This window comes from Dermochelys coriacea, chromosome 3, assembly GCF_009764565.3.
Source record: "Dermochelys coriacea isolate rDerCor1 chromosome 3, rDerCor1.pri.v4, whole genome shotgun sequence".
NCBI classification, from domain to species: domain Eukaryota; kingdom Metazoa; phylum Chordata; order Testudines; family Dermochelyidae; genus Dermochelys; species Dermochelys coriacea.
Genome location: NC_050070.1, coordinates 208660271 through 208675874, shown reverse-complemented (window position 1 = coordinate 208675874; position 15604 = coordinate 208660271). Strand labels below are relative to the sequence as shown.

Here is a 15604-nt window from a genome sequence, read left to right as displayed (position 1 = left end):
GTACTTAAAACATTCTTACTGTTAGTTTTTGCATCTTTACCAATTTAGGAATTTCCTCCAGCTCAGATTAGCAGGGACACTGGGGATTTTTCACCTTCCTCTGCAGCATGAGGAGCAAATCACCTGCTCGTATCATCTGGGCATGTCTCACCTAACCAAATCCGTGCCATTGGTGCACCTCGGGCCTTCCTGTTCTCTGCCTGTAGCACTCAATAGTTTAGACCAAAGTGTTACAGCCCTCAGGAGACTAATTTCAGTTGTTGGGTTTAATGTGTGGGTGCTGTTGGTGGCCTGTGACTTACAGGAGGCCAGACTAGATGATCTGGTGGTCCCTTCGGGCCTTAAACACTATGGGTACGTCTACACAGCATTTTGGAGCAAGCATCCCAGCCTGGTTCACAGACTCTGGCTAACAGGGCTCACCCTAGCGCTCTACAAACAGGAGTGTAGACAGTGCCTTGAAGTTGCAGCTTGGGCTGGAGCTCAGGTTCTGAAGCCCAAGCTCTCCATCTGGAGCCGCCACCCCACTCCCCAGGCTTCGAAGCCCAAGCTCCAGCCCACACTGCAACTTCAAAGCGCTGTCTACACACCTGTTTTTAGAGCACTCGCCCTGCTAGCCTGAGACTCGACCCAGGGTGGAAGGCTGGCTCGAGACTGCTGTGTGGACATACCCTATCGCGCTAAACACGTCCCAGCGAATTCTTAAATGGGGCCACTGGGACATCGGAAGTAGCTCAAGCCCGCCGGCTAAAGCCACAGCAAGCCACGGGTCTAGCGGCAGTCACGCATGGGTGGCCGGAGGGAGCCAGGCCCGGGTGTCGAGAACTGGGGTCTTGGGCTTGGAGACTGGGCCCCCCCACGCCTCCTCCCGTCACCCAGCCCCCGCCCCGCCAGCGGCAAGCTCGAGGCCGCTCCGCCGCACGCTCTGTAGCCGCCCGGCCCCGGGCCCCGCGGGGCGAGTCTCGCCGCCGGGCTCTTAGCAGCCGGGCTGCCCCGCCGGCCCGTAGCGCGCTCGCTGGGTGCGGCGGGGCCGAGGCCAGACCCCCGGGCCCGGGAGACCCCCTCGCAGTTCCCACGGGGGCCGCGGCCTCCCTTCGGCCCCTCCCCGCCGCAGCCGGGCTCCCAGCCCGGCCCGCCCGGGGACAGCTGGGGGCGGGGCCAGGCGGTTCCCAGGGTGCCCGAGGGCCGGGCCAGGCCGTTACCTGCTCCCTTCAGCCGCTCCCGCGCCGCTTCCGGGTCCTCGACGCCTGCGCAGCCCGCCCACTACGGCTCCCCGCTGGCGACAAACCCCGGCACTCGCGCCCGCGACGGGGAAGACTCGAGCGGGCCGCAGAGCCCCAAGGTGGGGGCGGAGCCTCGCGCCACAGCCCCGCCCCCCGGTCCAGAGGCCCTGCTGGGCTGAAGGACTCAAGGTCCTGACTCCTGGGCCCTGTGAGAGCAACTCTGTGTCCTGGCCGCCTTCCAGTGACACGCTGCCTCCAGGAAGGGGTCTCCAAACACCTCCTGCCTAAGGTGTAGGGTGACCAGCTGTCCCCAGTTTGGGGTCTTTTTCTTATATAGGCTCCTATTACCTCCCGTCCCGATTTTTCACATTTGCTGTCTGGTCACCTTATAAAAAGGTGTCATCACTGCGGGTGCACCAACCTGGGAAGCCTGTGCAGGGCTCTGTGCCCAGGGAACAGGGTCTCTCTGAGAACAGCTGCCCATCAAAGTTCTGGTGATAGGGATGGTCTTGCCTGGATCTTCAGAACCCGGCAGGTGTAGCAAAGCCTAGTTCCCACAATCAGGGCCCACATTTTACATACACTAGCAGGGAGGCCCTGAGTCCCGTCTCCCTGTCCATTTCCACAGCTCAGCGTTGTCGGAAGACAGGATACTGGGCTAGATGGACCATTGGTCTGACCCAGTATGGCCGGTCTTATGTTCTTTTCCCTGAGTGTTTTTCTGTGTTTGTAACACTTGCGTTGGGGGAATACATCATCCTTGTAATAAGAAAAGGAGGACTTATGGTACCTTAGAGACTAACACATTTATTAGAGCATAAGCTTTCGTAAGCTACAGCTCACTTCATCGGATGCATACAGTAGAAAATACAGTGGGGAGATTTTATAGACACACAAAGAACATGAAACAAGGTGTGTCACCATATAGGTGTTACCAAACACCCCTTGTTTCATGTTCTCTGTGTATATAAAATCTCCCCACTGTATTTTCCACTGTATGCATCCAATGAAGTGAGCTGTAGCTCACAAAAGCTTATGCTCTAATAAATGTGTTAGTCTCTAAGGTGCCACAAGTCCTCCTGTTCTTTTTGCGGATACAGACTAATACGGCTGCTACTCTGAGACCTATCATCCTTGTAACGTTTTCATCCTTCAATAACAGATACTATCAGCCTGAAACACCATCTTAAAAGAATTTGCCGGTCTTGAAATCTCATTTTTACAGTTTATAAACTGAACTAATTCATTGTCTCCGGTTGGGACCATTGTGACCTCAGCAGTACCTCAACCAATCATTACCCTTCCACTCAGGCTCATTTGCATGCCATGGTAGAAATGAATCCATGATGGGAGGGGAACTATGCATGTCGAAAGTTTTTACTGGCAGATTCCTTGGTTCACAGACACCACTGCACCTCGAAGTTTTGGAGCTGCCTAGTAGCAAATTAAGGGCCAGTTTGCTCTTTCATTCCGGCTGTTTTGCATTGCCCTGGTATGGCCCCAAGCAACCAGAGCAAACTGGTCGTAGGTTCATCCAAGATTTCTTCTCAAGGTGGCATCAGAGTTCTACCTTCTTGGGCCTGGTATTCTGCCATTATTTTTCCCCCATACCCATCCTGCTAAAGCCTTTCTCCACAGGCCTGCTGTGAAGAGTTCCTTGGTGTTCTGCTTGAAGCCAACACTTTATTTCATTTGACCCTGCCCCCAGGTAGTGCCGTTACTAACGGAGCTGAGCACATTGATTTTTTGGTTCAGTGGCCATGCTAAAAAATAAATAAAAACAACATTCGGGTCATTTTGAATAGAAACTGAATTGTTTTGTTTTTTCTTGCAAAAACCAAAAACCACAAAAAACCCAAAAACAAAACAAAAAAACCTTTGTCCGGGTCAAACTCAAGGTTCAAAATGACGTTTCATTTAAACAATTTTGGTAAAGTATGGTTTGACATTTTCAAACCATAACACTTCAGCGTTTCAAAAAAAAATTCAGCCAACTTGAATTCGTGAATAGTTTTGGTGCCCCCCCAAATTTACTATTTGCCAAAAGAAACACCCAGCTCTAGTTACTCAGAGGGTATCTCATGGTGCTGTGACTTGGCTGTCCTGACTCTAGAAGGTCATTCTAGGCTTATTCCTTTAGAGGCAACTTGCTGAGCTCTGTAAAGCAGTAACACAGCCCTCCCTCTTACAAAACACGACTGCTGGACTCAGCCCCCAGGAGGGAATCCTGTTGTAGATTCAAGGTGGGAAGGCCCGACTCCCCCAGTCCAAAAAGTTTTACTTTATTTTGGGATCTCTGCATTTCAGGTGGCCAGGTTTTATGCATGGATTTTTCCCTTTTGATTCTGGATATCACAGTTCTGGGGTTAACTGCTCCTCTGATCCCCTTCCTGGCCTCCTTAAAGGCACCCACGCAGGTCTCAGGCTTCTTAGCCATCACCTCTCTCTCCGGGTGCAGACCCATGTCCATGTCCTTGTCCCTCCAGGCCAAGGATTTAGGAGTGCAATTCACTGTGCTTATCCCAGCAGGTCTGACCTTAGTCCAGCACCTGAAATTCATTCTCTCCCAGGGACAATGAGAAGTTCACCAGGGACAAATCTCTGCTACAATTGAAATTTATTGTGAGAAAGGCCCAGCTGTAGGAGCATGGACTCATGCCAGGCCTCTGTACAAAAGCAGCACCACATGGCTTTCTAATCCAAGTCCTTTAAGGCAGCTTCCCCATAGGAAAGGAGAGTGGCTATCTCCTCTTCAGGAGAAGGGCAGCCCAGCAGTATGTACCATCCAGCCATAACCGGAAGGAGAATGTTGGGACTGTTCCAACCTCACTGTGGAATATCTAGTAGGTAACTGGTAGGCACCCCCATCGTCACTGCAGGCAACAGGACAGGAGAATGGTTATCTCCCCAAGTCCAGCCCCTCCAGAGCAGCCATAAGATAGAGAGGGATGCAGATTACTGCAGCATCTCCAGCACCAGGAAGCAAGGTTTTTGGAAAGGGTCCAGTAACTTCAGCAGGGAGGGGGACCAACTGGTAGGCTCTGACCCGTGAGCAGCCCCCAACACCTTCACAGAGAACAGGATCTTTACCATGCTAGGCCCATGAGGTTAGGTTGAGTTCCCTTGCAGTGGAGAAGGCTCTGGGAAAAGGGGAAGATACATGGACCAGGTTTCCTGTAGATGCTGAAGGGGAGAGAACACAGGGCAAATCCATTTAACACTCCAGTCATTCGTTATCCCCTCCCCACCTCTATGGCCCAAGGCTCAGATGAGCCCGTTGGCTGGGAGTCAGCAGCCCCAATCTCCCACAACAGCCCCATACCCACACTCTAGGGGGTCTGAATATGCCCGTGGTGCCAAAGCTAGGTTCACACAAGCAGTAGGCGGAGCCTGCCCCCCAGGACACCAATTCCATCAGGGCACTCCTGCAGCTTTGCACAGAGCAGATGCTGTAGGACACGTGAGAATTGAGGGGCTGATTTTATTGAGAGCCATTGAGAGGCAGGCACCAGAGCCCGGTGTCAAGCCCGAGCTGCTGCTGTGGGCAGGTTGACGTAGCTCTTCATGGGTGGGAGTGGTTTGATCTTGCGTCCCGCCCAGCCGCCCTTGCGGTGCCATAAGCCACTGCGCGGGCGCTTCCCCAGCCAGCGGTTCCGGCCAGCTTTCCCAATGATCCGCTTGTTGTGGTCAATGTTGGAAACTCGCCCCACGGTGGCTATGCAGGTCTCCAGCACCTGCCAGAGGAAGAGAGAGGCTGTGAGCAGGAGCCCACCCAGGGCAGACAGCACCCAGGATAGGGGTGCCAAGGGAGAGTTCTTGGCCCCTGCTGCCAGGAAGCTGCTCGGCCTGCACACACAGCCACAGCCCCAACAGCTCAGTGTCCTCTCATGGAACCCCTCCAATGTGTGGGAGGCCTGGCAGGCACTGGTCTACCACCACTGTAACACAGCAGGTGCCTTCCACTGCTGGACCCTACCCATGGGATGGACCAGGCTAGAGAATACGACTGAGACAAAGACCAGTGGCTAGGGGCCAGCTGGGAAGGGGATTCCCTTAACCTAGGGCAGAGCTGAGAGCTTGGGCACTGGCTGCCCTCCCTGCCTCAGCTCAGTGGCCTGTCCACACTGGGAATACATATCCAGGGCCAGGTCTCTGCTCCACAGGTCTAGGCTGCTGCAGAGCCCATACAGCCAGCACAGACCAACCCTCACATTTCATCGTCTGGCTGCTGATGTTGCAGACTCAGCCAGCAGCCATTGCTCAGAGCCCAGGGCAGAGAGGCATCCGCCCGCCACCCTCATCCCCACTCTCCCCCCTCTACCTGCATGTGTCTCTTAGAGGGCAGCTGCACGATGGCCGTTCCATTCACCTTCCTCAGTAACACCCCACAGGTCCCTGCAGCACACATGGAGAGGGCAGGCTAGTTTCTGGCTTCCCTTCACAACCGATCTCTTGCCAGCAACCTCCTCCCTTAGCAAATGGTCCCCTGCCAGCAAACCAGCTGAAGCCCTCTGCAGTGCCTCAGAGAGAAGTGGCTCTATCCCAGATGCACAGAGCCCACACCTCTTCTCTTGTCACTGAAGGAGGCAGGGGGAGGGGACAAAGGCACTCGGGATTTTCATACACCACAAGAAGGGAGTGTTCCAGACCCATCAGGTAAGGAACCCCTGCCCCCTGGCCTGGGACTGGGGCAAGCAGACAGCTTTGGGAAGGGCTCCACGCCCTGGGAGTGCCCTCCTAGGAGCACGGCTCACCCACTGGGACAAGATATTAACTCCTTCCCCAAGCAGGAGTTGATGTTTTGGGATGTCAGCCTTCACAGCTGAGGCTAGGGGAGAGCTGTATAACCCGCAAAGAAATAGGAAATATTCTCCCCATCCTGGGGCAGAGCTGCCAGAGCAGGGACTTTGAACCAAGATGGTGAAGGAGGGCAAAGGCCCAGGATACCAGCCTGGAATCAGCATTGGTTCTCTGGTACCACAACACCCACAGGTCCCCGCCTCCCTGGGATTGGGCACCCCCCCACCAGCCACCTCCAACCAGCACCTGCAGGTTCCCACATCCCCGGGGCTGGGCTCCCCCAGCTGGTCACCTCAGACCAGCACCTGCAGGTCCCCACCTCCCCGGGGCTGGGCACCCCAAGCCGGTCACCTCAGACCAGCACCTGCAGGTCCCCACCTCCCCGGGGCTGGGCACCCCAAGCCGGTCACCTCAGACCAGCACCTGCAGGTCCCCACCTCCCCGGGGCTGGGCACCCCAAGCCAATCACCTCAGACCGGCACCAAAGCCAGCGGAAGCTGCTCAGTCCCCAACAAGGTGGAGTGAGGGAGAACCTAGGATACAGCCTGCCTGGAGGCAAACCAAACCAATCCAGTCATCTGGCCTCTACTCAACCCCATCCAGGCTGCTTTCCTTGAACAGAGGGACAAGACCAGATCTGCTCTAATGCTGGTTGTGATCCTGGCGAGGGTCCATCTCACCTGCTGCTCGGATGTACTGTGCTCCTTTCCCAGGGTGGCTTTCCAAGTTATTGATCAGGGTCCCCACAGGCAGAGCTCCCAAAGGGTATGCATCCCCTTCATTGGCAGAAACTGAAAGACAAAGCCCAGTCAGTATGCTAGCACCAAGTCAGCTGATCAGAGCAACTCCAGGGAGGCCTAAATGGGGCTTCTCCAGCTCCCAATCCCAGCAAAAGGCCGCACAGTAACTTCCCACCTGGCCTAACCCGTCACTCCACAGGGGGGCCAGCACAGGCTCCAGGGCAATGTCTTAGGTCTGGGATTTTGCCTCACCCTCAGGACAGGCTCTCACACCAGGATGAGAACATCTGAAGTTCCTCCAACTGTCATTCAACATTTCCCCTCTAAGATTGTTCTCCCAACCCTGCCGTAACCCTGCATCAGAGGGTCCTGGCTGGTGTCCCAGAGAGCTGGCTACACATGGGGGGCTGGCCCCTTCCAGCTGACACCATAACCGAAGCAGCTACAAGCCCCACTGTAGACAGAGTGATGTGGTATGACCCTGAGGGAGGGTCTCTATGGAAAATGTGCTGCACTAACAGTGAGCTTAAGCAGCTATGCCCCATGGCAGATGCTGTTCTGAAGCTTGCAAGAGACAGCAGTGCAGCCCCTGCCAAGGGGAGCCAGGCCCTATGCCCCAGGATTCACCCAGAGCAGGTCGCCCAGGCTCACCTGCCATCCTGCCTATGTGCCCCGAGGTTTTGAGGAGGTCACCAGGCTGCATGTTTTCTGTCGCAATGATCCAGCGTTTCTGCTTGCCACCAGCCACCAGGGCGATATCAGCCGACCTGACACAGACAAAGAGGAGCTCAGTGAGGGCAGTGGGGTGACTAACAGCCTCACACCTGGCTCCCACAGTGTGAGAAAGCTTTACCGTTTACAATGGGCCCCACAGTGCCTCCCACCCCACATAGGGCAGCCAAGCCTATGCACTGTCCCCCTCACACCCACATGTGCCCGACACCCCCGAAATGTCCCAAAGCAAAAACCTGAACCACACTGCCGCTCACCTGCAGGGGTCATACCGGACCTGGATCACCTTCTCCTCGTAAGGGCCTGACTCAGCCCCAGGTCCGTAGCGCAGCCGCTGGAAGTCAATCATGCGGTAGCGCTGCTTGTGCCCCCCGCCAATCCCATGCACAGTGATACGACCTGCACAGACAGCCAGAGTCAGACAGCCATCCTTGAGCCGGCTCCATCTGCTCCTGGGACCTGACCCAACTCCCCAGGAAGCAACCACCCCTCAATTCCTTCAGGAGATACTGATTCCCGCCCTTGTGCCGTCTCCTGCATCCATTCACACACTTACTCTGTTTATGGAAGGAAGCATCTGGCCACACTGGGTCATTCTAACCCCCCAGCATAGCTTCCTGCAGCTCACTGTCCCAGCATAGCCTAGATGCTAACAGTGCACCTGGGCTGCATGCAGGAAGAGTGGGCTCCACAAACAAGACAGAGTCCTGGAGAGCAGACCCCTCCTAGCCCCATGGCATGGACTTTGGGCCATTAACTTCTCTGCTTCCTCTATCATCCCCCCCCGGGTGAATGGGGTCCCTTAAGTGCAACCCTGAAGCCCGTTCTCACCCAGCTGCCCCAGTCTGGTGGGTTGCAGGGAATCTGCACTCTAAACATACCTGTGTGATCACGGCCACCTGTCTTTTTCATGCCAATGGGTCTGGTGGTGTATTTGCTCCTGCATTTCCACATGGGGTTGTTGGTAGAAAGGGTAGATGAGGTGCTGAATCCATGGGACGCAGGGAGGAGCTTCCCCCCAAGGCAGACCAGCCTGGGATGTTGGGCAATCTGGGAAATCCAAAACAAACAACATGAAACTCCGAGAACAGAGCCCTCCAGTCCCAGGTTGGAAGTGACGGGGACTTACAACTGAAATACCACCCCATAGGGAGAGTCTCACGCACACTGTTACAGTGGGGTGAAGGTGGTAGATGCTGAGCGCTGCCCTGTGCTCTCCCTGCCCATCCAGAGACAGAGGAGCCTCAAACCCAAAATGTAAATGTTGGCAGACTAGGGAACGTTGGCAGACCAGGGAATGTGCCCATGCCCCCTTTACTCTGCTCCTGTGGGGATGGCAATAAGAACTGGGCACATCACAGCACCTCGCCCCCCTCTAAGGAAACCTACCACCCACTCTGTGCCCAGCACAGCTCCAGCTCAGCACCCCGTCCACACAGCCCACCAGCCCCTTGCAAGGTTTGCTGCTGCTTGGCACAGAACACCCAGGGCAACAAGGCCGAGGGAGGAGTAAGGTCCTGCCAGCCTCCGCCAAGGGATATTTGACAATACGGACCTGAGGGGCAGAATTAAGGTGGGAAGTGTTACCTTAGTTCTGCAGCACCTGTTTTCCAATGGGTGTGTTCTTGCAGCAAGGGGGATGCGAGGGGGCATGTTTATCAGTGTTTGAATTCTGGGAATTAACTCCCATTGTGAGGGGCTCAGGAACACAGGGTAGTGCTGAGCTCCTCTGACTTTCCCTCCACCCTAACAAAGTTCCTCTTTATATGGGAATTTCCTTGGATTTTGAAGAAAGTGTGGGTTAAGGTGTCAGCTCCCACTGCCTCTGGCATGCACTGAGCCTCTCTGTTCTCAGCTGTGTGCATATGCAGGTGTGGGCAGAAGTTGTATTTTGGGAACCCCTTGACCAAATGACCCCACATACACACCACACTAACTCTGCCACTCATGTGCCACAGCAATTTTCAAGGCAATGTGCCTAGGCATCCAGCTTTTAAAGCACTTTTTAACAAATTGCTCTAACGAGAAACCCTGCTGCAACCTCACCTACGGACTTGAGGCTGCTCCTCCATGCTAGATACATAACTGCAACAGAGAAACCTACAGCCCCAAACAGCTCCTGCCTTCAGCCTAGCTTTGGAGCAGCTCAGCCACTCAAGACAAGAGGGGGCAAATCAGACAACACTTGCAGTGGCCACATCTGCTGCCCCCTCACCCCCCGGTTTAAAGGCATTGGCAACTGGCATCAATTGGGATTCCAGCTCCACCAGAGGAAAGGAGTGATGAGAAAATCCCACTTGGAGCAGGCACAGCCAGTACCAAGAGTCAGCAGGACTCTGGCCCCGGGAAGCCACTGGGGAGGATGCTGATACTGTATAATGCAATCGACAGTTGAGTCAGTTGGCAGAGCTGCATGCGGTGCCTCCCTGATAATACACTAGAAAATACTCCTCTCACTCAGCACAGGGCCCGATGCTGAAGAAACAGACTGGTTCTGGAAGGCAGGCGGCCGTTTCCCTTCCCTCCACCCCCAACCTCCCCCAGTCTCGGTCACCCCCACCTCCTTCATTCCTAACACAGAATGGTCATACTGTGCAAACTGGCAACTCAGGTACTGGGAGATCTGCCCACTGCTCCCCTGGGCTCCCCATTTTTTTACACTCACTCATGCATCTGTTTCAAACTAGATGATAAGCTCCATCTTGGGCTCCAATCCCGAATTGTGTCTCGGGGCCCTACTGCAATAATACGTAATCAATACTAGAGCTGGAAGGAAAGAGCTGGGCTTCAACTGGCTCTGGGACACACTCAGCCCAGCCGCCTGGTGACCAGGTTGGAGACTCTGCTTCAGACACCGAACAGCACAGGGAACAGGGCTCATCTCCAGTCCCTCTCAGCAATCTGGCCAGACTGGGCCTCCTCAGGAGGGCAAGGCCCATCTCAAGGAGGAAGCTGTGGCTGCACAGACACCACTCTCCAAGGAGAGAGCAGCAAGGCGGAAGGACAAGGAGCTGGGAGGATCTGCAGGTGACCCCTGCATCGGAGCCCTTGGAGAGGCACAGGCAGCTGCAAGAAGCTGCTCTGGAGTGCTCACCTGTGAGTCACATGTGGGGCAAGCCGCTGCCCTGCCCAGAGGAACAAGCGCCCCCCCCACACACACTCCGGCCAGGCTGCATCAGGACCTGTCATGCGCCACACCCCCACCCACTCTCTCCCGCCCCCCCTAAGGCGGAAGGGCCGCGGGCCGGTACCTGCGGGAGGCTGGGGGCAGAAGACAGCAGCAGGGCCCCTAAGGCCCGGGTCAGGCTTGACACAGCCATTGGGGCAGCACTGCCGGCTGGCTGGGGAGAGAGCAGAGACAGCGATCAGCAATGAGCAGGAACACACAGCCCCCCGGGAGAGGGCCCCCCCGCGCGCGCCCGCACAACCCCCCGGGAGGGGGCCCCCCCCCCCGCGCGCGCCCACAGCCCCCTCGGGGGCGGGCCTTGCCTCACGCTCCCTCCCCCACCCCAGAGCCCGTGGGGGGGCCTCGCCTCACGCGCCCCCCAACGCAGAACTGCGGGGGGCTCCAACCACTCACTGCACGGCGCCCCGGCCCCGGCCCCGGCCGAGCATGCGCGCGCGCGGCCCGAGGGGGCGGGGCCGGGAGAGGATCCCGCCTCTCTGGCCGTGACGGGCGCGGGCCCGGATGGAGCCGGGCCCCGCCCCCATCCACAAAACCCAGCTGGGCCCGGGCTGCTGCTGCTGCCGCCGGTTCGCGCCCCTCCAGCCGCAAGCCGCGGGGGTCGCGCACAGGCAGTGTCTCTTCACACCACACCCAGTCAGCCGCTGGAACTCGTTGCCCTATTGGGATGTTGCAAAGGCCAAAAGTATAATTGGGTTAAAAAAAAAGAATTTGATAAGTCAGTGGAGGGCTATTAGCCGAGGTGGTCGCAGACGTTACCCCTAAGCCTGTGGCTGCCAGAAGCTGGGCGTGGATGGATCACCCAGTGATTGTCCTGGTCTGTGCTGTTCATTCCCTCGGAAGCATCTGGCAAGGGGGCTGGAACAATTTGTGTAGTGGGGGTGCTGAGAGCCATTGAACCAAGCTGTAAACCTGTGTATGATGGAAACCACTGCAAGCCGGGGGTGCTGCAGCACCCTCAGCACTCCTAGTTCCAGCACGTATGGCATTGGGCACGGGCCAGTGGGAAGATTGGCCAATCTAGCCCAGGAGCCTATGGTCTTTCTTATGCTCATTGAGTTCTTCCAACAAGCAGAACTGTTGCATGCAAATCCGCTGTACAGCAAAGGGTAGTGATGGATTGGTTTATCTCTTACCTCACTTCAGAGTCACCAGAGCTAATGCCCTGAACCTGTGTGTAGGCTATTATAGACATACTGGTCATGATGCCACAATTCAGTTCTGTTTTCTACTACTTAAATAATCGTAACAACTAGACATAGCACTCAATAATATAGCTCAGGTACACAGTCACGTTTCTTCAAATATAGCCTGTGTAAAAGATTTCAATCGATTTTGACTTGGGGGGGGGAGGGATAAATTAGTGGTTTGAGCACTGGCCTGCTAAACCCAGGGTTTTAAGTGCAATCCTTGAGGGGGCCATTTAGGGATCTGAGGCAAAAAAATTGGGGATTGGTCCTGCTTTAAGCAGGGGGTTGGACTAGATGACCTCCTGAAGTCCCTTCCAACCCTGATATTCTATGTATAGAAAGTTTGAAGTGTCTGTGTTAGTCCATTGTTAAGATAAAGAAAAGATACGTAATTTCTTAAATTAACTTTTACCTGTACATTTTTAGAAAACTAATTCTGTGCCCCAAGAGTAACTGCTGTAGGTTTGAGGAGGAAATGCTATGCTTTTCATACAGAATAAGGGGTTGACTCTTCTTTAAGTGCAAATTGGAAGTCAGCCTTGACTATGGAGTCACACCTCTGTAATTCCCCTAACTCGTATTTTTCCTGCTGTGGGAGCGGGAAGTCTTGCTTAGTCTGGGTCTCGTTATTGCCGGGTATTGTTGGGTTGGGTTGCGTGTCATTTTGCTATTGCGGAGACCAGAGATGCACTGGGTATAACTGGGCTGGGGCTTGAATCAGGTGTCATTCCTGAGGGGAATGTAGGTGGAATTAGGCCTGTGTTTGGCAAGGGGAGCTGGGCTACATTTCCGTAACACAGAGTGTGCTTGGTGAGTAGAATTTGGCTAGGTATGTCTGGCACAGTTGAGTAGGGACAGGTTTTCTTAGTGCAGAGTATGGTTGGCAAGGGAAATTGGGCAGGTTGCCTTAGCACCAGGTGTGGTTGTTGAGGGCCAAATTTCATAAATTTTAAGGCCAGAAGGGACCATTATGATCATGTTTTGTGACCTCCTGTGTAACACAGGCAGGAGACTCTGTGATTCCAATATCAAGCCTATCACTTCTAGCTGAGCCTTTTAGAAAGAGATCCAGGTTTTATTTCTAGATTCCAAGTGACAGAGAATCCTCCATGGGTTAGTCATTTTTGTGGTCTAAAATGTACACCTTATTTCTAGTCTGAATTATAAGATATCTCTTACCCATGTAGGTACTTGTAGACTGGGAATAACCTTCTTTTGAATAACTAAGTAGATTGAACTTCTTTAGTGTCTCACTATAAGGCAAGTTTTCCAGACCTCGAATCATCCTTTTAGCTCTTTTCAGAACTTTTCCAGTTTCTCAAAAAATTCTTACTGAAGTGTGGATGGCAGAACAGGACACAGTATCTGGTAATGTGCCCATCTGTGCTGTAAACAGAGGTGATGTCATCACGTTTCTACTTGATGTTCTCCTACTTATACATCCAAGGGTTGTATTGGCTTTCTTAGCCACAACATCACACAGGGAGTTTATGCTGAGTTGGTTATTTGTCATAATCCTGAAGTCCTTTTCAGGGTCACTGCTGTGACGTTGCACTCTATATGATTTTATGAAAGTATGCTGATGAGTGTGAATGTAATGTAACTAAAATATGCTTCATGCAAAAGGTCTCTTGTAAGGTATTATTACAAAACTAATCTACTGAGCGTGGTCATCCTATTTGTATAAATGTATCACTCTCTTGTATCTGAAACTAGAAATATGAAAGGTTTCAGAATAGCAGCCATGTTAGTCTGTATTCGCAAAAAGAAAAGGAGTACTTGTGGCACCTTAGAGACTAACAAATTTATTTGAGCTGTAGCTCATGAAAGCTTTAAGGTGCCACAAGTACTCCTTTTCTTTTTTTAGAAATATGAAATATAACTCTGAGGGCCTATTGTAATTATGCAAAGAGTGGGCCATTAATGGTGGTTTGGAATCTTGATGGCTCCCATCAAGCAGGACAATTGACTGTGGATGGCTCTGTTTGCAGGCAGGCCTTCCTGTGAGTCAGACTGGGAGGAATGAAGGCTTGGGGTCTTGTCACCTGAACTGGAATCCATCTTTAACCTGGTGTTTTTCCATTGAGAAGGAGGGGTGGGAACCCAGAGGGACAAAGGATTCCTGCTTTATGCAAAAGATATATAAGTGGGTGGAACAGAACAAGGGGGAGGTCATCATGAGAAATCTCCTAGCTACCACCTGAGCTGGAACAAGAGCTGTACCAGGGGAAAGGATTGTGCCCAGACCAGGAAGGCATCCAGTCTGTGAAAGAAACTTATTGAAACATCTCTAGGGTTGAGATTTTATCTGTATTCAGTTTTATTACTGTACTAGACATAGACTTGCATGTTTTATTTTATTTTGCTTGGTAATTCACTTTGTTCTGTCTGTTATTACTTGGAACCACTTAAATCTTACTTTCTGTATTTAATAAAATCACTTTTTACTTATTAATTAACCCAGAGTATGTATTAATACCCGAGGGGGGGGGGCAAACAGTTGTGCATATCTCTCTGTCAGTGTTATAGAGGGCGGACAATTTATGAGTTTATCCTTTATAAACTTTATACAGGGTAAAACAGATTTATTTAGGGTTTGGACCCCATTGGGAGTTGAGTATCTGAGTGTCAAAGACAGGAACACTTCCTAAGTTGCTTTCAATTAAGCCAACAGCTGTTAGAGGTTGTGGTTCAGACCTGGGTCTGGGTTTGCAGCAGGCTAGCAGGTCTGGCTCAAACCAGGCCGGGCACTGAAGTCCTAAGCTGACAGGGCAGGAAAGCAGGAGCAGAAGTAGTCTTGGCACATCAGTAGGCAACCCCCGGGGGGGTTCTGTGATCCAACCGGTCACAACTGCATTAAAGATAAAGTCCCCATGTTGTAAGTATGACCTACTTTATTTTTTTCCTAGGCCTTGTATTTGTTTTGTATTAAAACACATGTTGTTTGAATGGGCCCAAGTTACCAAGTGATCCTGATGTCTCTGTACGAGTGCCCTGTCCTTATAATTATATACCGTTCTGATAGAATTTCTGTCATCTGCACATTTCATCAGCACTGCTTTTATATTTACCTTCAGATCTTTGATAAAAATACTAAACAGTATTAGGCTAAGAACAGATCTGTAAAAAGAACAGGAGGACTTGTGGCACCTTAGAGACTAACAAATTTATTTGAGCATAAGCTTTCGTGAGCTACAGGAAAAACGATTCCTTCACAATTCCTTTTTGTGATCTGTCAGCCAGCTTTCAGTCTATTAAATATAACCTATATTCATCACAGAGAGTGCTTTATTTTAAACCCGTGCCAGGTGGGGCTCGACCAGAGGACGCGTTGGGACTTCCGTAAGCTCGGTCCACACCAGTGGTACCGTCCTCCGAGCTGGTCGTCTCTTCAAAAGACCCCCCTCGAGTGTGTTTGACGAGACCTATTTCCCAAAAACTATGTTATGCGGCTTGATGCACCTCCTTAACTGTCAGCCCGGCAGCAGGAGTGCTGGCCCCGGGGGGCTGCCGCACCCCCTGGCTTGCAGTGGTTTCCATCATAGGCTGGGGAGACAGTTTGGTTGCAGGGGCTCCTAGCGCCCCCACTGTACACGCTGCTGCAGCGCCCCGGCCCGGGGGCCGCGAGGCCAGGCCTTACAGGACCCCTAGGTGGCAGGCAGCTGGCAGCCCAGCGGGCACGAGCCCCACCACCACCGCGGCAAGGGACCCGCGCGCGCGCCGCGCCCGCGCCCG

General features: G+C 53.2%; 2 protein-coding genes across 9 annotated transcripts in view; both read right to left on the bottom strand.

Moving 5' to 3' along the window:
- The window catches only part of LOC119852808 (cullin-9-like), a 37567-nt gene extending 36222 nt beyond the window's left edge, over window positions 1–1345 (bottom strand). For 4 of the 6 annotated variants that reach the window (XR_006280507.1, XM_043512360.1, XM_043512361.1 and 1 more), the window contains exon 1: window positions 1203–1343. The gene's annotated coding sequence lies outside the window, so the exon portion shown is untranslated. Of the gene's footprint in view, window positions 1–1202 lie in introns of all 6 variants that reach the window. The other 2 variants (XM_038394588.2, XM_043512363.1) reach the window with 2 other exon arrangements.
- Window positions 1346–4684: 3339 nt separating this feature from the next.
- MRPL2 (mitochondrial ribosomal protein L2) lies at window positions 4685–11219 on the bottom strand. Of its 3 annotated transcripts, none has more exons than XM_038397824.2 (8): window positions 11076–11219; window positions 10747–10836; window positions 8377–8545; window positions 7753–7894; window positions 7415–7530; window positions 6704–6814; window positions 5545–5618; window positions 4685–4957 (listed from the first exon to the last, which is right to left on the bottom strand). In XM_038397824.2, exons 2-8 carry the CDS (start codon window positions 10813–10815, stop codon window positions 4745–4747), a joined length of 894 nt encoding a protein of 297 aa, XP_038253752.1. In that variant the 5' UTR covers window positions 10816–10836; window positions 11076–11219; the 3' UTR covers window positions 4685–4744. The 3 variants fall into 3 exon arrangements, with proteins under 3 accessions (XP_038253752.1, XP_038253754.1, XP_038253753.1); XM_038397826.1 differs by having other exon boundaries at window positions 10985–11136; XM_038397825.2 differs by lacking the exon at window positions 11076–11219 and adding an exon at window positions 11029–11047.
- Window positions 11220–15604: the final 4385 nt, after the last annotated feature.